The sequence below is a fragment of the Adiantum capillus-veneris genome, chromosome 16 (genome assembly GCF_014529385.1).
Source record: "Adiantum capillus-veneris isolate H3 chromosome 16, ASM1452938v2, whole genome shotgun sequence".
Lineage (NCBI taxonomy): Eukaryota > Viridiplantae > Streptophyta > Polypodiopsida > Polypodiales > Pteridaceae > Adiantum > Adiantum capillus-veneris.
The window spans coordinates 33,824,563-33,847,873 of NC_140946.1; the positions used below are offsets into that span (position 1 = coordinate 33,824,563).

The 23,311-nt window shown below is 43.2% G+C and overlaps 1 protein-coding gene across 1 annotated transcript in view; it reads left to right on the top strand.

The window, feature by feature from the left end:
• The window catches only part of MIRO1 (MIRO-related GTP-ase 1), a 29,200-nt gene extending 6,648 nt beyond the window's left edge, over positions 1-22,552 (top strand). The window contains exons 4-14 of the mRNA XM_086484801.1: positions 954-1,130; positions 1,237-1,491; positions 1,564-1,632; positions 2,455-2,510; positions 3,277-3,358; positions 3,451-3,662; positions 3,784-3,853; positions 3,943-4,055; positions 21,545-21,695; positions 21,807-21,993; positions 22,071-22,552. Coding sequence (XP_086340927.1) covers positions 954-1,130; positions 1,237-1,491; positions 1,564-1,632; positions 2,455-2,510; positions 3,277-3,358; positions 3,451-3,662; positions 3,784-3,853; positions 3,943-4,055; positions 21,545-21,695; positions 21,807-21,993; positions 22,071-22,144 — 1,446 coding nt within the window. The 3' untranslated portion in view covers positions 22,145-22,552. The remainder of the gene's footprint in view (positions 1-953; positions 1,131-1,236; positions 1,492-1,563; positions 1,633-2,454; positions 2,511-3,276; positions 3,359-3,450; positions 3,663-3,783; positions 3,854-3,942; positions 4,056-21,544; positions 21,696-21,806; positions 21,994-22,070) is intronic.
• The last annotated feature ends 759 nt before the right edge of the window (positions 22,553-23,311 follow it).

The window sequence follows — 23,311 nt, forward strand, 5'->3', positions numbered from 1 at the left end:
GGCTCTCAAGAAGTCAAAATACTCGGCAATCTAAAATGTGAAATAAGAAAAGTCTACATTTTTATTGTGACATCCACCCCTTTGGTGCGCGTGTGCAAAAATTCAATAGTGAAACGATTTTACAAATGCATGGATGAATTATGTTCAAGAACATTACTCTCACATGTGTGCAAAATAAGAAGAAGACCAACATGACCTTCTCACATCCATCCTTGAAAGACGTTTGGCTACCAATGTACACATCATAATATAAAAGAGGTTCAATCATGTATTGATATCACTAAACTGTATTTCTCCCTATGTTTGGAATTAGAATCAAACCAATTCAAGCTTTTGAAAGGAGTGATTAGTGGAAATATGCATTAGTGTTGTCAAGAAAAACTCATATCCATTGTCTCCCTATCTATTGGCAAGAGAAAAACAAGTGTTTGCAAGCAGATGTTATTTGCGCTTTGCACAATTGATTCCACTTGAGCCACCCCATAGTCTATGGTCAAGTCAAGGTGATCAATGAACTTCTGTGCTTAGTGCTAAAGAAACGTTCCTAGATGTAGCTAGGTTTTGTACTTGCATGTTCTCCATGAACCTAGTCAACTGAATTAACTTTCTAGGGGTGCAAGAGAACGTTCACAAGTGTGAAAATAACATTTAATAAGAGTATACAACTGTATCTGCACTACCTTGCAATCTCCAGCTTTCTTATTAAGTCCTTTGTAAGGTTTCTTATTAAGTCCGTTGTATTCCACTTGTTGGTTAAATCTTTTTGCCTCATCCTTTTTGGGACTGGCTTTTGTCATTGCACTATTGATGCTGCAAAGAGACAACCATACACAGACTCTCTCACACCAAATACTTGGCCACCGACCATGCCAGTTAATTTTGATGTTTATTTTGAAATGTGTGTTCCGACTTCCATCGTGGCTTATGGAGACACCCTGCTCTGTAAATTGTAGGTTGCTGAAGTATTTTACTATGCCCAGAAAGCAGTGTTGCATCCCACGGCACCTCTTTTTGATCAGGAATCACAGACATTGAAGCCTCGCTGTGTGCGAGCCTTGAAGAGGATTTTTATGTTGTGTGATCATGACAGAGATGGTGCTCTAAGTGATGCAGAGCTCAATGATTTTCAGGTCAGTATTGGGAATTAGGGTTGGTTGAGGTTTTTGTTGCTATGGTTCTGCTTTGAGGGATATCAATAGTCCGAGTTCTCTTTTCTTCACCTGATTGGTGGTGCAGGTCAAATGCTTTAATGCTCCCTTGCAACCTTCTGAAGTGGTGGGGGTTAAGAAAGTTGTGGCCGAAAAGCTTCCAGAAGGCGTCAATGATAGTGGCCTCACTTTGACTGGTTTTCTATTCCTGCATGCCCTATTTATTGAACGTGGTCGCTTAGAGACGACTTGGACAGTTCTCAGGAAATTTGGCTATGATGATGAGGTTAAACTGCGAGATGACCTTTTACAAACTCCTTCGTTTAAACGAGCTCCTGATCAGGTAATGAATTTTCTCGCTCAAGTTGATGTTCTAGTTTTGTCAAGGGGCTAAATGGTTGGTGCTTGTAACTAGAGCGTGGAGTTGACAGACAAAGCAATCGATTTTTTGAGACGAGCCTTCTCTGCGTATGATCTTGATGGGGTAAGACTTTGCATTGATTTTGACGTGGTGCTGCCGGTTTTAATTCATTTTTGATCATAGCTTATTCATTTGGGAGTGTTTGGAGCAGCTTCGATCGTTTCAACCAGGTCTTTGCTCCAAGTAGTGGTGTATAAACACACTGGTTTGATGGGATACAAGCAAACTATGATAAAAATGGTCTCTAAAGGCCAATGTGGCCTATGAGACTAAAAAGCACATGGAACAAAATGTAAATGTCATGTAAGAGTGAAAGAAAACAAGCCTGAAGCTTATGGCTATTAGCTGCCTATCTTTTAGTGCACGTGTAGTCGAAGAGACCAGTGAATTCACTCTGTTAATGGGATATCTGTTTCATATGTTTCTTTATGTGGCTGAGATGGCATTCGTATCCTCCCCCTATGGTGCTGGATAGAACTCTGTTCTATGTGATGTTTCTGGCTCTTCCCCCCCTGGTGGATTGGACGTGGAAAGAAACAAATGAAGAAAAAATGGTAGCTTTCGAATGCCTGCTAGGGGCTAAATAGGTCTTCTTAAATCATTTTACAAACTATCCATGTCTGCGTGCAACATAGACAAAAGAAAAGTACAAAAAACTGGTGGGTTTTGTCTCAGTTGTTTGATACATGGTTAGGGAGATGATCTCTCTCAAGTGTTAGTTCGCAAATCTGATTGCAAGTCTTCTCCCTCTTCTCTCAACGTCTAGCGTATACCTTATCACTTTACCTCTGAATCTGATGACGTTGCTGGTGGAAAGCAAATTCAGTAATCATGTCTGCAGAATGACTTGTTGATATGTGGACTTTTCCTTTTGTCTCACTACAGGATGGGGCATTGCGACCTCAAGAAGTCGAGGACCTGTTCTCTACTGCTCCTTCAAGGTATTTCATTGTTCATCTATTTATATTATGTTGTATCGGTTGCCTTCTAAAGTTCTTGACTGGTATAATATATTTCATCCTAGTGCTTAGTCATAGTTTGTCTTATATTGTTTTTTTTTCAGCATATAAATACTTTGACCACTGATATTTGGGTCTCGTGTGCAAAGAGAGTGCCGGGTCACCGATAGCATTATTATCAGAGAAGTCTTTTGGGCCATCTACAACTTAACTAGTGTAGCATCTCACACTCAAAACAAGTTAGGGAGGGACACAATGTAGTTTAATATGATGCATGTTATATCCTCGTCGTGCTTCATGCGTGATTGTGTTGGTCTTAAGCTCCATGCTTTATCGTACAGGTTGCACACATAGTTACCCGGAATGGGAAATCGGAATGAGGAACGGCAACTGGCATGGAATGCCATTGATACTCATGTCTGAAACATGGAACGGACATTCGGAACGTGAAGCTAGAATGGGAACGGGGAAGAGAGACCCAAAAATGGCCATTTCCTGTAACCTTGGAATTTTCACATTTTTGTCATTGTTTAGCGCTCTCATATGATCTGTAGTTGTTGAACAAAGCTATCTCAATCTTCTCTGTTTACTCTCAAATCAATCACAAAATGAGTTCAATACTTCTCGTCCAGTCATCTTGATTGCTTTGAGAGCTCTTTGTTGTGCTGTATATTGATATTTGTGCTTGTCGTTCTTTTCTACGAAGAAAGATCTTGAAAACAAACTTATATACGTTTTGGGTGCTCAGTCCATGGGAGGATGCCATCTACAGTGACTGTGCAGAGAAGAATGCTATGGGTGGCCTTACACTTAATGGATTTTTATCACAGGTCAGTATGTAAGATATGGGTTTGAGTGATCTTTGTCACTTTAGTTTAATTTCTCTCTCTAGTCTGAGGCTTTTTTTTTTCTTGTCTTGTAGTGGGCTTTGCTGACCTTGCTAGATCCTGTAAAGAGTCTTGCTCACTTATTGTATCTCAATTACCCCGGCGATGTCTCTACCGCTTTTCAAATAACTCGGAGACGGCGTTTAGATCGTAAGAGACAGCGTTCTCTACGTAACGTTCTGACTTGCTTTGTTTTTGGACCAGCAAGGGCTGGCAAAAGTGCACTTCTTCGAGCATTAGTTGGCAGGTTATTCTCAGAAGTACTCATTTTATATCCCTTTTTGCACATGCAACCGATCAAATGCTACCATTATGATACGAGCCTTGAATTTTAGAGTTTGTGAATTTGTGTTTGCTGGTGCTGACAGGCCTTATGTTGATTTGTATACTCATACACAAGAAGAGCAATACAGTGTGCACGTCGTAGAACCAATAGGGGTGAGTTATTTTTAGCTGCTATGCTGTGCTGTTCTGCCAATGTCCTCACAGTTTATCTGAGAGCTTGTATTGTGCTGTGTATGCTGTAGGGCTCAAAGAAAACGTTAATTTTGCGGGAAATTTCAATGGACCTTGTCCCAGTGCTTCTGACTAAGAAGGATGCTTTGGCTTCTTGTGATGTGGCAGCTTTTGTATATGACAGGTTAAAGTCTCATTCTGGCTCAAAACTCAGGTTTCTGTCTTATCAACATTTTATGTTTTAACACATGGTCTGTCTGTGCCAATGGAAGGTATGGTTTGAATTCTGGTGTTAATGTATGTTTTTAGTTTGGATGTTGGGAGTGACATTATGTTTTTGGTCTCATAAATATGCTTGCTTCATTGTCTCAGATATTATATGTTTGTTTCAGTCATGTGTACCAATAAACTTTAACTTGCTTTTCCCTCTGTAAAGTTGGATGTGGACTTTTCAAGGTTAATCCAGGCCTATGTCTATTTCCAGTCTGTAGCGACCTGAGAGTTATGGCAAGACAGATGACACCATCATTGAAACCTTGTGTTTTGTTTATCCTGCAGTTGACTATCTAATTGCCAATCTTATGGTCCAATAGCTTTTTCTTTTTCTTTTTCTTTCAAGGGTAGCTGCAAGATAAGCTCTCACTCTGGTGGGTTTTGGCAATTGGTCCAAGCGAATTTATGCTAGTAGAGGTGTAGATGGATAAGCTAAGAGGCATTGTTTTATTCTCTGTTGGGAAGAGTAATGAGGTAGCTGATATGGTACACAAACCCCTTCAGATTCTTTGCGAAGTAGTTCAGATTCAAGACTTGTTACTTCTGTTGCAGCTTCTTCATTTCGCTAATGATGTAGTTTTTCGAAGGGGTTTGTGTCACAAACTGATGATGTCGCATGACCACCCTGGCCAGGACCAGATGGCGTGGCAGAACAGTATGGACAGCAGGCTGTACAGACAGGCCCGGAAATGGCGTTGACATTTTGACGTGGACTGCCGTACAGATTTCTGTAGAAAGCCTGACACATGCTTATGTGGCAGCAATACGGATTTTCGCAAATTCTGTTGGCAGCTTTTGCCCAGGAGCCTCACTCTGCAGGGCATCCGGACGTAGAGTCTGAGAGCAGAGGTCCCTCAGGGGTTGTACTTTGCAATGTTTAATGATAAAGAAATACCGAAAGGGGCGCCAGACTTTGCGGCCAATACCTTTGTGCACGGAACCATGCCGAGCCATGTTGACTCTCTCTCTCTCTCTCTCTCTCTCTCTATGAAAATTCAGAGATTTTAAAGTTTCTGTTTGTGTGCTGCTATTGATTTCTCGCTTGGAGTGTCCAAGCTTGTTAAAGTGGTATCAGAGCTCAAAAGGATTCTTCTTCTACGGAGGATCCGATCCTTTTTGCAGCACATGCAGGTTTTTGCGAAAGAATCTTCGTGTCCCGACCCTGAACTTATTAGCCACTCCCACCCTTTGTATGTTGCGCATCGAGCACGCTCCCTTCTTCATCGCTCTTTCTTAAAGTGCATAAGCCATAAAGAATCCCAGATTACACATGGGTTCTCGTGGAGAATCTGATAGAGATAACACCTCTAAGCGGAAAGGCAAAGAAAAGTTGAAGTTCGATGCGGGGACTGAAGAAATGAATGAAGACTTGGGCAACTTTTTTGGTGGAGAAGTTTACCAGAACGAAGTACAAGCATCACCTGCAGGTTGATACGTGTGTGTGAAGATTGATCAAGTACTCCAAAGACACAAGATTTGTGAAACACTTGAAGGATTACTGATGAGATTTACTCGAGATGGCGTGAGGCCAATGATTCTCCTCTTAGGTCAAGAGGAAAGCTGAAAGGACACATGAGTGCACACAAGCGGAACTTGCACTTGCAGAAAGAGTTGGACAAAACGCTTGAAAAGAAGATGAACCATAGGGCCACCAGAAGATAAGCCAGAGAGTTATAGAGCAGTAGCCGAGTGTGGAAGAAAAAGAAAGACGAAAGCAGAACTGGTATCAGATTTTGTGGGGACCGCCAACCTTGATCAGATGAACGAAAGTACTGAACTTTGCATAGCATGGGGAAAAGTGCGAGACCAGGAAGCCCTTAACTTCTTTGATGGAGAAGCCAAGGCCAACATCAATTGAATTGGCGGCTCGATTTGGAATTACGCTCAAGGAAATGGGGCCACAAGTCGAGGTTGCTCTAGCAAAACCCTGACGAGATGTTGCTATTACACCTAACGTTGGCAAACTACGTTTGCATTGTCAGAGGTATTTACGGCAGGAGGATTTTTACATCATGCCTTTGGGGTGATGTTTTCTGAGGAATCCTTAGGTTTCTTAAGAACAGTGCCGTGATCGATTATAAGGCAGAGAAAGTAATCTTGAAGAATAAGAAGGGCAAACTGAAAGTCAAGTCCGTCCCATTTGATGAAATCTTGTTTTTTTTTTGTTTACCCGATTTTCTTGAAAGAACTGAATGGTGATCAAAGGTCGAATATGTCAGAGCTTGAAAAAGGAATGACAAGATTTTTTGCAAGCTCAGAATGATTGTTTCTTTGAGGGCTTACAGGGCAAGTTGCCTCCTTCACGTCATGAAGATCACACGATTGATTTGATTCCCGATAGTAGTACATCTCGAATCGGCCATCTTACCGACCTAGCCAAGCCCAACATGAAGAAATAATGAACCGGAATAAATTTCCCATTCTGAGGATCGATGATATACTCGACAGACTTCAGGGTTCTACTTGCCGAATTGATATGAAGAGTGGTTATCATCAACTCCGAATTGCTCTGGAGACGTCTACAAGACAACTTTCAAAGTTTCAGGAATACTTTTGGTTTGTATGAATTTTTGGTGATGCCTTTTGGTCTTACGAATGCTCCGGCTATATTCAATCGTATCATGGATAGGATTTTCAGAGGGTACCGATCATTTCTTGCAACTTTCTTTGACAACATTATGGTTTTCTTCAAGAATGAAGCAGAACATAGACACCATCTATTGCAAGTTTTCCAGGCACTGCGGAAGCATGAAATTGGTTATAAATGCGAGAATGAGCGAAATTTTCATCGTCTCATCAAAAGGGGTAAAATGAAACCAACCAAAATTGAGACTATTTGTGATTGGCTTAATTTGAAGAATGTTCATGAGAAAGGGGTTCCTTCTACTTGGGGACAATCAAAGACTGCAACCTTTCAAACTCTCAAGGAAAAGTTGACAATCGAAACAATATTGACTTTATTAGACTTGCAAAAGCCCTTTGACGTTTATTGCGGTGCGTGTGGTCGCAGTTTGGGAGCAGTCTTGATGCAAGAAGGCCATGTCATAGCTTACGAAAGTAGGATGTCTTTATGTCCTGAGTTGGTTGCATAGATTTATGAAAAAGAGCTTTTGGTAGTTCTCCATGCTCTTACGCAAAGGCGACACTTTTTACACCGAGCCGACTTTACATTCTTTACAAATCATCCAAGTTTACGCTACTTGTCATAGAAGCAGTTTTCGAGAAAGCAAATGAGGTGGGCTAACATCTTGTCACAGTTCCACTTCGAGATAGTCCTTGTTTAGAGACAGAGGAATTTAGTGGCAAATGCGTTGTCTAGAAAGCCCTTGGTTCTGGCTATTTTCGCGATACATCATTGAAGCTTCGAGGATATGGTAGATAAGTATGCCACAGATCCTGATTTTGCAGATATCTTTCACCGATTTAGAGTGAAGAGACAATTGCAGCATTTTCCATACGGGACGGCTACAACCTTTGAGGGAAAAGGTTTTGACAGAGTGCCATTGTCCCATCTTTTTCAACCACCGCAGCATAGATATCACCTTGAAGGGTGTTGAGCGTTACTTTTACTAGCCGAGACTCAAAAAGGATGTGGACGAGTTTGTTGGTAGTTGCTTAGTATGCCAAAAGGTCAAGTTTGACAAGCATAAGGCACCAGGATTTCTACAGCCTTTACCCACACCCTCCCGTCCTTGGGAAAGCATTTCCATCGATTTTATTTTTGATCTTCTCAAGACTCAACGTAGGCATGATGACATTTGGACAGTCATCGGTAAATTCAATAAATAGGCCCACTTCATTCCGTAAAAGCAGACAGCTAACTCCGATCATTTGGCGAAACTGTGTCTCGAAGATTTTTCGAATATATGGCATGCTTGATTGAGTCCATTGTTTTGGACAAAGATCCTCGGTTTAGTGGTTTGTTTTGGAGGGCAATTTGGGAGAACATTAGCACGCGATTGTAATTATCGTCCTCATTCCACCCGCAGAGGGCAATTTGGGGGAACATTAGCACACGATTGCAATTATCGTCCTCGTTCCACCCGCAGACAGATGGGCAATTTGAGATGGCTAATTCAACGGTTTTGGATTTATATTTCGGATAAAGAGACTTGATGGGAAAATATTTGCCCTTGGTAGAGTTTGCCCACAACAACACACAGGGAAAGCGCCATTTGAAGTATTTGAGGGTGCTAAGAAGGTTTCTAAATTTCTAAGCACTAAAGATAAGATTCATTTTTTGAAGCAAACTTTTGAAAAAGTCTAGAAGGCATGGAAGGCCAGCTAGCAGTTCAGGGGAGGAGAGCTCGTCCTCTTTTGATAGTGACCAGATCAACAAGAAAACCAAGGAGTTAGAGAAGGCAATCAAGCTGTCAGGTTTGAGACGTTTTTAGGCTACAAGGACACCCATCGAGCCCTTGAGTTTGTACAACAGTTTGACGTCGCCTTCTCTGGAGGACGGTTCACAGAACACTCCGCTGTGCGAAAGGCGGCATCTTACTTAGGAAATATAAAGACATGATTGAGATTAACGTGTCAATGGATAGGGGAAGCTAGCGAAGCCACCCACAGGTCTCAAGGCACAAGGATGGAAAGGAAAGGGGATCAGCTGGTAGGTCAGAAAATTCCCTAGACCCAGGATAAGGATTTTGAAGCAGATCAGTATGATCTAGATCTGGATATTGCTTTTGTCAAGGTGCACGAGACTCTTGAGAAGTCTCAAGCATGGCATAAGAAGGCAGCCGACAAGAATCGATGCGACTTGCAGCTGAAGGAAGATGATGGGGTGCTCTTACGGTTTGAGAAGGCACGCCTAAGAATACGAAAGGAAAAGGAACTTCTTTTTTAAAACTTATAATATGAGACTATGGCTCTTTCCATATTCAAAAGAAGATAAATGATGTATCTTTTGGACTGAAATTGCCAAATTTTAGAAGATTCACAATGCTTCTTGTAACAGACTTGGACACTCAAAGTCAAGAATCAACCGCGACATCACTAAATAACCACTTCAAAACAATTCACAGATCACAATAGATTTGCACTGGCCCGGCGGAGTTCCGTGCCTAGAGATATTGGCCCCAAAAATTGGCGCCCCTTTCGGTATTTCTTTTTATATTAATCAGTTCAAAGTACAAGAGAGTGGGTCGGGATTCACTCTCAGACTCTGCGTCCAGATGCTCTTGGAAGTGAGGCCCTCACCACTAATTTAAAGGTTACAAGGGATGCCCAAAAGCAGAGCCCCAAAAGCTTGAAAGCAAAATCAAATTCTCTCTCTCTCTCTCTCTCAATGAGAGTTAAAATAAAGCAATTCAACTCTCTCATCCAAAATCCTTGCGTAGCGAAAAGCTAGGATTTGCGTCGCTCATTTAAAAAAAATAAATTATTATTATTTTTTTCAGTCTTTGCGATTTTCGAAAATTAGGGTTTTTGGCTGAAATTAGGGTTTGCAAGAATTTTAGGGCTTTTGGCAAAAATTAGGGTTTTTGCTGTCCGTAGCCACGTCATGACTCATCACTTTGTGACATTACCCCCTCTTGAAAGCATTGTAATCGACCGCGATTACGCCTGCAAAACCGACAAAAGCGAGAAACCATCTTAGCAGACACTGATTGTTAGTACCTACGTACTAGGAACACACATCTAGTACATGTACAAAATCGACAGTCACATCACACGACATCACAGGACATCACATGACATCACATGTCATTCAACATTGATGCGGATCTTAGACCATGATTTATCGGCAATGTAGCTAGCAATCACATCTAGGTCCAATCGGGACCTCATCGATGCCCGATTGACTAATCCCTATTGCAACCATGTCTATTCGAGATCAATCAGACCAAAATGCTGTAGTCATTTCGTCTATCAGTTCCTGCACTCAAAAGAAGTCAAGAACAAATCAGTATCATTATCTTGAATTCCATTTCATAAAGTCATTCAGTAGAATACTGTCAGCTCTCAGTATCCCTGAAGCTCAAAGAGACATCAAGTGACTTTAGTATCAAAATCAAGGCATCTGTTGACAAAGGAGCGGAGTAACTCCCCTCTTGTGCATCCCACTGCACCAGATCTTCGGCCAAGCTGAATTTCTAGGTTCTGTTTGGAGTAGACTATGCTAAACCAAAACATTGAGGTAAAGTTTCACGATGCGAGGAGTATCTGTTAGGTCCTCCTCCTCCATCCACTTCGCATCAAATGCAGGAAAGTTCTTGAACTTAACCAAGAACCGCCTTCGGACTTTACCTTTAGTCTTCGTATCCTTATGTACCAAAATCTGTTCAGAAACAAGGATCTCCTCGTTTTCTTTCACTGCGGGTTGCTCATTAGGCTCCCCATCGTCAGGCACATCACCTATAAAAGGTTTCAAGAGACTCACATGGAATGCATTATGGATCCTCCAAGTATCTGGCAGTTTCAATCGAAAGGAGACATCATTTATCTTTTCAATGATCTGGAAAGGTCCGTAGTATCGCATACTAAGCTTTGGAAAAAGCCTCTCCTTTCCCTTTTTCTTCGTAGGCGTGCCTTTTCAAAACATAAGAGCACCCAATCATCCTCCTTCAGTTTCAAGTCGCGACGATGGCGATCCGCTGCCTTTTTTTGTCGTTCTTTAGACTCTGCAAAGTCTCGCGAACCTCGGCAAAAGCCGTATCCAAATCTCGCGAATAATCATCCGCTTCAAATATCTAATCTTTCGTGCTCAGGAAGGATGGAACCTTCGTAGCACTTTTAACAATCTCAAATGGCATCTTCCCCGTCGAAGAGTGTATCTTGTTATTGTAGGCAAATTCCACCAAAGGTAAGTCTTCAAGACTTCAATAAATCTAAAACCACTGAATTGGCAATCTCAGATTGCCCGTCAGTCTACAAGTGGAACGATGACGAGAACTGCAACCGCGTGCCAATGTTCTCCCAAATTGCCTTTCAAAACAATCTCATAAATCTAAGACTGATAAATCTGGGTCTCTGTCGGAGACTATCGTCTCAAACGTGCCATGTAATCGAAAAATCATCGTGATCATTCTGTGTTCTCGAGAGATCAAAAATGAAATCCATTCCCAGGGGCGGGTGGGTATGGGTAAAGGCTGTAACAATTCCTGTGCCTTATGCCTGTCAAACTTGACCTTCTGGCATACTGCGCACAAACTCTTCCACATCCTTTTTGAGTCTCGGCCAAAAGAAGTATCTCTCTACCCCTTCATGGTGTGGTGACCTGTAAAAGGTGGACAGTGGCATTCAGTCATAACCTTTTCTTGCAATGGCTGTGTAACACACAACATTGTCTTTCTCATCAAGTAGCCTTCCCGAAGGGAGTATCTAGCTATTGTCTCCCCATTCCGTATCCGTGTGAAAATATCTGCAAAATCTGTATCTGTGGTATACTGATCTACCATGTATCTCGGAAAGAGCCAGAACTTACGGCTTTCGAGACAAAGCATCTGCCATCACCTTCTTCTGTCCCTGCACATGGACAATCTGGAAGTGAAACTGTGACAAGATGTTCGCCCACCGCATCTGCTTTTCCGAAAGCTACTTCTGTGGCAAGAAGTAGCGCAAACTCTGATGGTCTGTAAAGACAGTAAAATCCGCTCCGAGTAGGTAATGCCGCCATTGAGTAAGAGCATGGATAACCACCAAAAGTCTCTCATAAATCTGTGCTGTCATCTTGCCTAGAGAACAATCTGCTCTCGTAAGCAATGACATGGCCTTCTTGCATCAAGACCGCACCCAGACTACGACCATAAGCATCACAAAATACTTCAAATGACTTCTGCAAGTCCGACAAAGTCAAATCTGGTCCTGTAGTCAATTTCTCTTTCAATGTCTGAAAGACAGTCACCTCTGTGGATCCCCACGAGAAAGGGACTCCTTTCTGTATCAAGATATGCAAAGGGGAAGCAACCTTTGCAAACTTTCGAAAGAACCGCCTGTAGTACGAACACATTCTTCAAATCGGGCCAATCACGGATAGTGTCTATCTTGGCCGAATCCACTTGCACTCCTGCTGCTGAGACAAAGTGTCCCAAAAAGTCTCTGAAGCAGATGATCTCTATGTTCTGCCTCATTCTTGGAGAAACAATGATATCATCAAAAAAAGTGCCAACAAATAGCGTGTACTCTCGAAAAATCTTGTCCATCATCCGGTTAAATGTCGCAAGAGCATTGGTTAAGCCAAAAGGCATCACCAAAAACTCAAATAATCCAAAAAGTAGTCCGAAAGGTTGTCTTGTAGACGTCTCCCGACGCGATTCGGATCTGATGATATTCACTCTTCAAGTCAATCTTGCTAAAGCACGAGGATCCGTGTAATCTGTCGAGTATATCATCGATCCTAGGAATCGGAAATCTGTTCTTGATGGTGATTTTGTTGAGAGCGCTATAATCGATGCACATTGCCCAAGATCCGTCTTTCTTCAAATGCAACAACAATGGAGAGCAATACGATGAAGTACTATGTTGGACAAGACCCTTTTCCAAGAGGTCTTTCATTGGGTTCATAATCTTTTCATTCTGTACTCGGCTCACACGGTAAGGTGGCCGGTTCGGTGGCGTGCTTCCAGGTATCAGATCAATGGTTTGATCTTCAGGCCCTCTGAAAAGCAATCGGCATGAGTGTGGAGAAAAATCTTGGCGTTCTTTTGATCAAGTCAAAACATATTCAACCTTTATCCATCGTTCAGTTCTTTCCCAAAAGAATGAATAAGAAACTGAAGTTCATCAAGTACAATCTCTAAGCCCTTCATTTATCAAAGTCGCTTTCTCGGCCCGGTAGTCAACCACGGCGTAGTTTTTGTGGTACCAAGGGATCCTGAGTAGAACGTCACTCGCGTGCCCTGAACACCCCTGTCATTGCAAACGAAGTTTGCCAATGCTCGGTGTAATGGCAACATCCAATCTGAGTGCAAATCGAACTACCTCCGCCTGTGGCGTCAGTCTGTCGGGCGTAATTCCAAATCGAGCCGCCAATTCCCAGTGAAAAGAAGTTTGCCTTGGCTCCTTCAAAAGAGCTTCATGATTCCTTCACTTTGCCCAAAAAGCGGCAAAGTTTGTACTTACATTCATTAGATTCGGTGCAGGTCCCACGCCATGTGGTACCAGTTTTGCTTTTCTATCTGCCTTTTCTGCCATGTTCCTCAGTTGCTCTCGAACTCTCAGGCATGTCCTCGTCTTTATCATTCTGTTCTTTCTGTGCCTTTTTAGGGCACTTCACGGAGATATGTCCATGTTCCTCGCATCCAAAGCACTTCCCCTCTCTAATGAAGCGAGCTTGCTCCTCAGGAGTAAGCTTGGGTTGTGCATTTTTTTTCTCTGGGTTGCTCTTTTTCTTTCTACTTTCATTCCCAAAAGTTTGTTCGGCTCGTTGTGTCATGGCCTCATTTGTGGGGTAGCTCAGACTGCCAGAGTGAATGGCAAAGCCCCGCTTCGCATGTCTCACTAACTCCTGAATAGAAGCTGACTTTTGTTCCAAGCAGTGATCTCGGATCTCTGTAGGTAGACCCAAGGTGAACCGCTCAATCTGTTCTCTGAACGAGATCTTCTTGAATGAAGAGGCGGGTAGAAAAGAGCTCTAGAATCTTTCACAATAAGCATTGATTGTATCTTTCTTGGTTATCCGAAGATGGTTCCAAGCAGCTCGTACATCTCGTTCATATTCTTGCGTCAACGAAGAAGAAATAAAAAGCTTTTTAAATTTCAGTCATTTAACTGACGCAGTCTTGTTTAAAAGAAGCGTGGACCACCAAGTACGAGCATTTCCCTTAAAGTAAGAGGTAGCTCTCCGAATCTTGGAGTGCTCTGAATAGTGTCCTCCCGCGAAAGCAATGTCAAACTGCTGTATAAAAGACAAAGCCTTTGAAGCATTTGAGTATCCTGAAAAAGTATCAAACTTGATCGAGTGGCCACCTTCCTTAAACTCTCGGACTTTCTTGCTTTTATGTTCGAGAAAGTCATACTGGTTGGCTTTGTAAAAATTCTTCTTGTTCGCGTAGAAGTTTCCATCATCAGAATCTGAGCTGTCTGTAGACGAGTCCTCAGTAGAACTGTCAGTCTCTGGGCGAGATTTAGTCTTCTTTGCCTTTTTCTTGCCCTTTCCGAAGCCTTGTTTCTTGCTTCGCTTTTTACCTTTTCTGTCTTCTTCGCTCGAATCTGAAGAGCTAGAAGAACTGTCAGAAAAAGAAGAAGAAGAACTAGGTACTCCTTCAAATCGAACACGCTTCTTCTGTTTCTTTGCCTTGTCAAATGTCGACTGGCGACCCAAATATTCCGGGAAGTCAGTGCTTTTCTTTTGCTTTTTGTCGTGCTTTTTGGCTTTCTTTTGCGCGTCAAAAAGCTGAGCAATCCGTGCATCAACCACCTCTTCTAATTCCTTCTCTGAATACTGTTTGGGATCAAAAAGTTTCTTAAGAGCGGGTTTCAGTGGTGGTGTAGTGCTTTTCTGCCACTCTTCATGCACTTCTTGAAAAGAAGTCTCGCTCATATATTTTGCCAATTTCGGATCCTTCACAAAACTGAGCATCATCTTTGTTGCATCGTCGATCAATTGACGACGCTTCATCTCTCTTTGCTCCGCCTGAGTAGGCCGAGGCGGGCCATACTCTCTGTCTGAATCTCCATTGTGATTCCTACCTGCATCTCCAGATGCAGAGGGAGTTGACTGATCCTTGCGTGAAGCCATAGGTGCCGCGGAAAAAAAATTGGGGATTGGATTTCCCGTAGAAGAGAAATCGGTCGTGCTCTGATACCACTGTAATAGACTTGGACACTCCAAGTCAAGAATCAACCGCGATAGCACCAAATAACCACTTCAAAATAATTCATAGATCACAATAGATTTGCGCTGGTCCGGCAGAGTTACATGCCTAGAGATGTTGGCCCCAAAGACTGGCGCCCCTTTCGGTATTTCTTTTTATATTAATCAGTTCAAAGTACAAGAGAGTGGGTCGGGATTCACTCTCAGACTCTGCGTCCAGATGCTCTGGGAAGTGAGGCCCTCACCACTAATTTAAAGGTTACAAGGGATGCCCAAAAGCAGAGCCCCAAAAGCTTGAAAGCAAAAGCAATTTCTCTCTCTCTCTCCCCCTCAATGAGAGTTAAAATAAAGCAATTCAACTCTCTCTCTCTCTCTCATCCAAAATCCTTGCGTAGCAAAAAGCTAGGATTTGCGTCGCTCATTAAAAAAAAAAATTATTAATTTTTTTCAGTCTCCACGATTTTCAAAAATTAGGGTTTTTGGTAGAAATTAGGGTTTGCAGGAATTTTAGGGTTTCTGGCAGAAATTAGGGTTTTTGCTGTCCGTAGTCACGTCATCACTTTGTGACACTTCTTATGTGAGTCTATTGAAATATTTCAAGGGTGAGGTGCCAGTTGACAGGGAGCCTGAGGAGCAACCTGAAGTAGCAAAGAGAGAGGAGATTCTCATTCAAGAACAGATACTAGCTCACAAGGAAAGGAACGAGAAAGGTAAAGTGAACGGCGATTCTTAGTCAAGAACTATCCCGCATTGAATGCGAAGTGGATGGAGGAGGACCTGGCAGATAGTCCTTAGATATTGGAACTTTACCTTGAGACTTATGGTCTAGCTTTGATTATTCCGAGAGATTTTGGAGATAAGCATGGTTATATCTGGTGTAGACAGGACCGCACAAGAGGGGAGTCACTCCGCTCCTTTGTCACAGATTACCTAGATATAATAAAGTCATTGATTTTCCTTTGGATTTGAGGGGTATTGATGTGTTGAAATATTCTATTGGATTACTTTATCTAAGAAGTACTTCGACACGAGAATTCCCGAAATGAATATGATTTTTGTGCTCACTCATGTGATTGTGTTTGAGTGCAGGTTTGAAAGACGAAATGTTACAATTTTTGTGCTCACTCCTGTGATTGTGTTTGAGTTCAGGTTTGAAAGACGAAATGATTGCAACATTTCGGTCTTGAGATTCTATGGACATGATCGCAATAAGAATTAGTTGATTCGACATCAGTGAGGTACGGTGTGGATCTAGATGCGATTGCTAAATACGTTGCTAGGAATCACTGTCCTAGATTTGAATGAAGTCTATGTGATATTGTCGTCTTTGTACAAGTGCTGGGCTTGTGTCTGATTTTGCAGGCGTAATCGAGGACGATTACAATTCTTTCAAGAGGGGGTATGTCACAAATTGATGATGTGGCATGACCACTCGGGCCAGAACTAGATGATGTGGCAGAAGTTAGAACATCACAGATAGCAGGCTGTATTCAAGCTTGTTACAGTTTGTGGTTTGATAGGAGGCTCAACAATTGGGGTTGAGGTCAGTGTTGTTGCGAAGGTCTTCTTCGTAGGGGCCATGTTTGTTGGAGATTGGGGTGCTGTGCTTCCACCTTGAGAGGGCTCCCACTCCCCCCTTGGGGAGGCAAAACAAAGAAAACCCTCCGCCCCTTTTTTTGCGCTTTTCCTATGTGTTGGTGAGTGTCCACAAGTATTTACTGAGAGAGGGCCTCCCCCTCTGCTCCAAGTAGGGCGCTTGCTTGAAACAAGGCCTCTTCTTCAAGCAGCCCCCTTGCTTCTGCTTGAACTGTTAAGCTTAGAAGAAGACACACTGATGGGGTCCTAACCAACCCTCTCAAGGCCCGATGTAATACCTGCTTTAAATTGTTTAAATGGAATTTACACATATGCAATACCTCAATGCAAGACTCTACTCGACCCTATGGATGATGGTACTGCTGGTAACTCATTGAAATGAAGCTCATCTGGGCTGATTTGGTGTGTTGATGAGCTCTGGCTCGATGTGTGTTGCGGATGGCCAACATGCGATAGATCTGGGGTTGATTTGCAAGTCAGTGTGAGTGGAATCAAGGGCTGAATGCTGGCTGCAAAAACACAGATCTAAAATGCCAAAATGCAGTGCGAATGCAACTCTGAAAATGGTGCTGCTCGGCCCATTGCCAGAGCATTGGGGTGTCAAGGCGAGGAGGACAATGTGCGGTGGGAAGGTTGCCAATGGTCTACAGATGGTATGGTGACAGAGGAGGAGGAAAGCCAGATCTAGAAGAGGGTCATTAACTCCAAAAACTCCATAGATGGGTGCAAGAGCGTTTGCCTCTAAAAACGCTAGATGTACTTGTTGCAGGGGTGCCCAAGATCTGAGTGAGGGTAGGGCTGTTTATATAGGGAGTAAGATAGTCTTGAATCCCGAAAGTTAGTTGACTGCCTTGGAATGTGCAATTTGCACACGAGTGAGTTCTTGATACTGTATTATTTATAACTCACTAACCGGTGATGCATTTGACTTGGGAATTGGACCGACATGTTTTGCTAGGCCTATTCTAATGCTGTTGATGCCAATGTAACACCAGCGGTTCAAATCATTTATTCCAAAAGTGGAAAAGCCTATCCGATGGACTTGTCTAAACATGCTCGTCCGGCAAAAAGTGTCCGAACCAAATCTTTTAGACACTCCAGGCACACCTTGGCTCTGGAGATGTAGTAGTAGCATGTCCATGTGGCACATAGTGTTGCTAATTGGACTATTTCTTATTTTTAATGATTAATTTCTTTTTATGAAATTAGGATATTTTAATGTGTACACTAAGAACTGTTAAAAGATTGTAGCTACAGAAAATGCCATCAGGAACGGACAACTCTGATGTGTCACTTGATGGGTGACGGTAAACATCGCAAAGGAGTTTCCGTAAGTTTGGTGGAAAGGGCCGGGTTACGGGTGCCCCTGATGCGTCACATGATGGGTGACGGGTGCATCAGAAAGGGGGCATTCTGTAGGCTAAGGAGGAAATCCGAACTGAGTAAGAAAATACGCGTAAGAACGCAAGCACAAGAATAAAGATGGGTTCAATGAAGCTTTTTACGAAAAGCAGGAATAATCGCGGGAAGGCAGACGCTTTCCCGCAAGGAATCTATGTTTGCATTGCATTCGTGCATGTGGTTGCATCCAGGGACGCCTGGGAAGTGTTGTGAAATGCATTGGTTTTAACTTAAAAGGTTTTATTGAGTTTTTGGGCAGGTTCAGACCAATTTTAAAATATGCCGGCCACCCACTTAATAAGTGGGCAGCCACTTAGAAGATAAAGCAACAAAACCAGCCAGCGAATTCTCTCTCCCTATTTCGGGTAGAACAGCGCAAAAAAAAAAAGAAAAAAGAAAAAAAAAGAAAAAACGCGATCTCTACGTGAGCAGCTATTCGTGCCGTGGCCAGGGAGCTATAAAAGCACCACATGCCCTCACTCAAAGGGGGTACCAACGTCAGCAAGAGAAGACTCTGCCGCAAGAGATCGCGAGACTACGAAGCACGGAAGTCGTTTTTTTTTCCGCGCAAGAGCGACAGGTATCTATTGTGGATTCGCCATACGAATTGTTGTCGCGTGTTTGTGTGGTTTGTTTTGCAGGAATCTCCCGTCTTACGGGAAGGTCCTTCACGGGAAGTATTGCTTCACGCCTAAGTCACTTACGGGAAAGTCGGCTTCGCGCCTAAGTCCCTTACGGGAAGGAACGGCCTTGTGTCCAAGCCCTTTACGGGAAAGCACGACCTTCGGGTCTAAGATTACAGAACGGAGGGGTTTCCTCGGGTTCTCGTGCTTGTATACGAATTCTCCTTGAATAAAAGAATACTCTTAATGGGGGGGGGGGGACCAGCCCATCTTCTGGTCCCCAATACTGTGTCGATCTTCTCCCTTCTCTCACATTTGCAAAGTATTTTAATTTTCAGATTTTTAAGTGCTCGTGTACGCTCCCGTTTTGTGACACATAGAGCCATGTGCATGTGACGGTACAATACCTAACTCCATGCATATCACATGATGGACTCCAATGAATGGCTGTCATGCCCAAATCAAGTTGGCGAAATGGGTCTCTCAAGGGAGTAGTCATGGCCCTAAGAGCGTAGATAATTCTGGCCTAGTAGTCCAGAGGAAACTAGTGACAAAAGCGTCTGCCTTCAGATTCTAGGTGCATAGTCTTGGTCGTTCTTCTTGTGCACTTTTCTGGTGTATGAGGAGAGCGGTCGGGCGTGCCATACCCGACTCCGAAAACAAAACAAAGATTGATGCCATGATTCAATGGCCCTTGAGATTTCAAGTGAGGGTACCTCCTACGTCCTTGGATGCTCGCCCCTAGCAAGGGGGTGCTGTTGGATGGTTGCTGTGGTGGATGGTAGGTCTGGGTTTGACTTGTCTCCACAAGCGGTCCGGGTAGCCGGGAGATCCTCCCACGTGTTTGTTTCATGGTATTAGAGGGGACCTAGCCAATATGGCCGGTCACATTTGTAGTTATTGACCACTATTGGCAGAGTACAAGTGGTTAGCCCAGGAGGCTAGGAGTGCACGAGGTCAACTTGAGGAGGTGAGGTGAGGTGGGATGCCTGGTCTCATAGGTGCACGCCTACATTCTTGGATGCTTGCCCCAAGCAAGGGGGTGTTACCGGATGGTGGCTGCGATCAGGTCGTACGTCCGACGTGTGTCCATAGGCGGTCTTGGTAGCCGGGAGATCCTCCCATGTGTTTGTTTCATGGTATTAGAGCCGGCTTGACTACAGATTGGACCATGTGCACACCTATAGGCTCATCGTTGTCGGGCTATTCAATTTTCGTACAATTTTTGATGAAAAACTCACCTAATTACTGATTTTTTCCTCTTATTTTGTACTGATATTCCCTTTTCTTCTTCTGGGCATGTGTGCAAGTGAGATACTTTTAGAGAGCTGATTTTTTTAATACTAGCTTTTGAAAAAAATCAATATTTCTTTCTCGTTAACTAACTCGCAGCAAGGAAATAGAGGAACTCGCAGCAAGGAAATAGAGGTTTTTTGCTGATTTAGCAGCGCCAGTCTTTGGGGCCTATAGGGTGTCGTCGTTTACTTGGGAGTGCTCTAGCTACCAAGTGGCGGATTGTCTTGAATTGGTGAATTCCAGTCACAGGTTTATTTGTGAAGTTACTTTGTGTCGTATAGTACAGGTAAAGCTAAACATGGTTTAGATCGGGTGAAAGACGAAGTTTACTGTCCTCTAGTAAGACTACAGGCCGGTTTACCCCCTCCTCCCCACCCCCACAAAAAAAAAAGAAAAAACCCTGCCGCGCCTCCCACCACCTCTCTTCCCCTTCTTCTGAGCGGCCTGAGCGGACTTGGGAGCTTCACCAATTGTGGTTGGGATTTTTACTAGATCCATATCTCACATACAGGGCTTATGGGAGCTACATGGTCATTGTTATGCTAAATTGGCCCTCATGTTTTCTCGACATCTAGCCATGGGGGAAGACTCTAGATGTTGGTTTGCACTGATGTCAGCCTGGTTTCAGCCGTGGCTTTACCATGGACAGATTGCAATCCTTTCATACTCCTTGTGTGCACCATCACAAAGATCACGAGGTGATCAAATGGGACCTCACGTAGATAGAGAGGACGTGGATGATGATTCCTAAGCTTAGAAGTTGTGGAAGAAAACGGTTTTTCACAAAAAGCATCTTCACATTACTGAAGGTCTTTGTATTTTACGACCAAGATACATGGATTCACGCATGTTGCACGGCCTTCGATGTGTCATGGACAGCTTCGCACCTCCTCCAATGAGCTGCAGATAGAGACAGGGAGATGCACTTTGGTACCCCCAGAGCAGTGGATATGCAAATTAGAGCCCAAGACAAAGGAGCCCTAGTATATCATGAGAAATGGGGACTATATCTTTCTCTCTTTAGAGAGCGCTTTGGATATCTCTTGGAGTATGCTGACTAGAGATGCCTTGTGCTATTCTTGCTGTAGCTGCATAGGAACAGTCATGCTTTATTACAGAGTTCCACATGCCCTAGCACAGGACCAATTCAGAGGCAGGGGGCAGATTTCTTCGAAGGCAGCAGCACTCAGCAGGACCTGAGGACACGTCAATTTACAACTCATGGGACTCTCCTAGATAGAGATAGACATTAGTAAATCTTGATGCCCTCCTACCCCTTGCAGATTACGTCACCAACATATTTACCATTGTCGTGTCCAGGCCCATTATTGAGAGGCATAGAGCAGCTCCTAGGGGGTTCTTTACAGCAGAGGAGAGTTCATGTGAGGGTATTTCCAAGGGCAGCTGAGGAGATTAGGCTTTGGTAGATAGGCACCAGCTGGCTCTACTGGTGCACTTATTTGTTCACATTTTCGCTGCTGTTACCCGCGGCCCCCACCCCTCCCCCCGCGGCGGGCCCCGTCCCCCGTGTAAACTAACGAGAAACCCTTAGACACACACGGGACACACTACTATACTAATGGTTCCATGCTACTTCAGAAAGCTGTCTGTCAGCTGAAACAGCTGTTGTCTACACTACTATTAATGTCGTTCTTCCCTCCTGAAGATTATGGGATCTCATTTGAAAATCAAATATTAAACCGCTTTGTCCTAAATTTTTGACAGCTCTGATGAGCTATCATGGAAACAAACATCAGACCTGTTGCTGGAGATTACTGCTCATGGGGAGAGCAGTGGTTTTGAGGTGCCTTGCCTACTGGTAGCAGCAAAAGACGATCTGGGTCCGCAAGCTGCAGCTATCTCTGATTCAGCAAGGGTAAGTTTTCCTGTTCCATTCTGTAATGGTTGATTAATAGTGACAGGAAAGACTCTGATCATCTTAGTTTCACTGTTCCAAGGAGTTTTTTCCTGTGTTTTTTGGATCCAGGTATGTCAGGATATGGGCATGGAGGGTCCCATTTCTGTGAGTATTAAATTAGGAGATTCGAACAGCATCTTCCGCCGGATTGTTGATGCTGCTCAACGACCACATTTGAGCATTCCTGTTACTGAGGCTGGAAGAAATTATCAGCACTATAAGCAAATGGTTAACAGGTCGCTTGTAGTACTTTCTGGTAAGGTCCTGGGCTGAAGAATTATGAAATTTTGTTGCTTGGGTGCTTTTTTAACAAGATTTTTTGGTTGTATGCAGTGGGTGCAGCGGTTGCTGTTGTTGGTCTAGCGGCATACAGGGTCTATCTGTCAAGGCGTCAGTCATCCAATTAAGGATGCTTGTGTGATATGTATTGTGGTTGATTTTGATAACTCTGATTTTGAGTCTGTCAAGATAAGGAAATTATCAACAGCTAAAGCTCAGGCTTTTCCTAGCCATTCGAGAAACGAGGACTTTTCGTTGTCTGTGTATATTATTGATGAGCGAGCGGTGCCTTGACACAAATTGCATAGAAGAGGTTATTGAGGACTTGAGTCTTCACTCTAGGAGTTTTGCCTCATGACATATGGTGGGTGGTCGCACCCCAAATAAACTTGCCTGAAGTAGGTTGTTTTTTTCAGTAACCGAACCTGTTATTGCGAACCTCTTTCTAGTGCCGTAAATCGGTGAGGTTTTGTCAGCCTATTTAGCTGAGCCTGCAGGATCTAGCTAGAAAAACCTACTGCAGCGGTTTCATAAGATGTTTAAATCATTGTGCACAGGGAGCATATACTTGAAATTTCTCAGTCAGCACCTGTCTGGTTATTTATTACTTGCTGACGGGAAAAGGAATGAGCTGGTTGTCTTATTTTGGACTATGTCTAATTTTCAAAGCTTTCTAAGGGCGTATATGTTGAGAGGGGTGTTGATTTATTGGCGTTGTGTGCCCTGAAATGCATGAGTATGGCTTCATAGCTGTTGCTTGCTTGTTTGATCTTTGTGTCAGTATGATGCATCTCTTTTGTAAATAAACCTCATCATCCACCGCAGGGATCGAATATGTTGGCTTTAAGCTACTGAATGCTTTGTACTGTACTTCGCATATTTGCAATCTCTATAGTCAGCACTGGTTTCGGGTGGGTTGTCGCACTTGTTTATCTTCCTTGGAAAGATCAATGTTTGTTGACCTAGAGGAAGACATTTTACACTCCATAGAAAAGAGAGGTTTTTGTATGCGATGGTGTGTGTGCACTAAAACTTAACATGATGTATAGCTAGTTGATATGCACATCTTTCAAGGAGAATAGAGGATGTACACTTCTAGGGACAATCAAAAGCCCGATGAACGTGGCAGGTAATGCAATAGCATTGCAATGTTCAATGCAAATTGACCTTAATTGTACAATGAGGTCGCATGTAAGCTCTATCCATGCCAGGATAATCATCTTTGCGCTTAAGACTTCAATCGGGCATCCATATATTTTAAAATGGTCGAGCAACTGTCACAGGAACTCCTAAAT